Source organism: Micromesistius poutassou (assembly GCF_964030765.1).
Source record: "Micromesistius poutassou genome assembly, chromosome: 9".
Lineage (NCBI taxonomy): Eukaryota > Metazoa > Chordata > Actinopteri > Gadiformes > Gadidae > Micromesistius > Micromesistius poutassou.
In genome coordinates this window covers 3,501,089-3,502,604 of record NC_140279.1, presented here as the reverse complement: position 1 = coordinate 3,502,604, position 1,516 = coordinate 3,501,089, and the positions used below count along the sequence as shown (strand labels likewise).

The 1,516-nt window shown below is 45.4% G+C and overlaps 1 protein-coding gene across 1 annotated transcript in view; it reads left to right on the top strand.

Annotated features, from left to right (window-relative positions):
* lmx1a (LIM homeobox transcription factor 1, alpha) overlaps window positions 1-1,229 on the top strand; it is a gene marked incomplete at its 5' end in the record, with an annotated part of 11,813 nt that extends 10,584 nt beyond the window's left edge. Inside the window, one exon of the mRNA XM_084472489.1 lies at window positions 677-1,229. Coding sequence (XP_084328615.1) covers window positions 677-813 — 137 coding nt within the window. The 3' untranslated portion in view covers window positions 814-1,229. The remainder of the gene's footprint in view (window positions 1-676) is intronic.
* Between the last annotated feature and the right edge of the window lie 287 nt (window positions 1,230-1,516).

Here is a 1,516-nt window from a genome sequence, read left to right as displayed (position 1 = left end):
TGGGGGGAAGGGGAGGCGATGCAGAGTCTAGGTGAACTCTGAACAAGTGTCTTGAGTGTTTTGCGGAAGCTGGTGAGCGACTCTGCAGTCCTGACATCGGCAGGGAGCTTGTTCCACCACTACGGTGCCAAAACAGAGAAGAGTTGTGACTTTGATGATCGACCTTCACTTGCTCTTATGCGACCTTTATAGGAACATACGGACAGAGGGGCGAGCGGACTCCAAGCATGTTATGCTTTGCAGAAGACGAAAGCAAGGGCATTTTAAATAAGTGCGGGGCTATAACCTGAGATTTATTTTGTATCTTTAAATATGTGCAGGAAAATTGTAGCTTCAGATGATTCAAATGATTGAGACGTGCTAATATTGAGATGCTCTTAGAAAAAATAAATGATCATAAGTAATATCAGTAGTTAGGGCTAACCCTAGAATAGTAACAACGACTTTTATCAATGTCCAGCAATGATATGTTAAGCTGTCTGCATTCTAAATATTTAGAATGCTTCAATCATTCTAAGGATAATACTTAATACTACAAAAAATTGTTAATCATCGTTGCGATAAAACATATGTTAAGAAAATAGTTAATTATTCAAACGAAAATACATACGTTCAAAAAATGAAAATAATTAATCATTGTAACGACATGCACCGTTCCCATGTGATCATTCGTCAGGTCTGTACAGTGACGCCATGGAAGGGGACCTTCTCTGCCCACTGACCGACAACCAGTGCCTCTCCCTGGGGGACTCCTCCCTCCTCACCCCCATCGACCGCCTCTGCTCCATGCAGGAGTCCTACTTCACCTCCTGAGAGACACAGCGTTCACGCGGCTCTGCCCGTTCCAGCGGACGCTGCGGACCTGCTCCCCCGTTGGACCATAAGGACCTGAATACCTTTAACTCGTGGTGCGGGGCTAACAGACAGCCGAGGGATGGTAAACTATACCATGACCTCGCCCTCTCTCATCTCATGGACCATGGGACAGAAAGGATAGTAGATCGGCAATAGTAGTAACGAGGGAATTTACCTGGTTGGACCGTTTCAGCACATCTGCAATTGCATGACTGTATTAAGAAACACAACAGACAATGCAGACCTCAAAAATGTTTTTTTTTTGTTGCAAATGCATGGTGATTCCGACCAAAATATCCATAAAGCTTGACAGTCAAACTCTGCAATTATATAAATTGTACGTATATGTTGTGTAAATATTGCCGTGCTCTTGTCCGTTTTTATTTATTGTCTTTCTGTTTGTGTGTGTATGTGTGTGTGTGTGTGTGTGATGTTCTGCATTATGTGAATCCACACTGAATAAATCAAGGCTGTACTATAAACATGCAGCCTAATGGTGACATCAACGTACTGTATGTGTGTCCTGAGGCCGGAGCAGTGGAGAGCTGCGCTCCACAGCGGCCGGCACGGTGCGGGGATAGGGGGGCTCATGCTGCCGGAGGGCGGGGTAGGGGTAGGGGAAGGGGTAGGGGTAGGTTACCGCCAGGTTAGTCCATCCGCA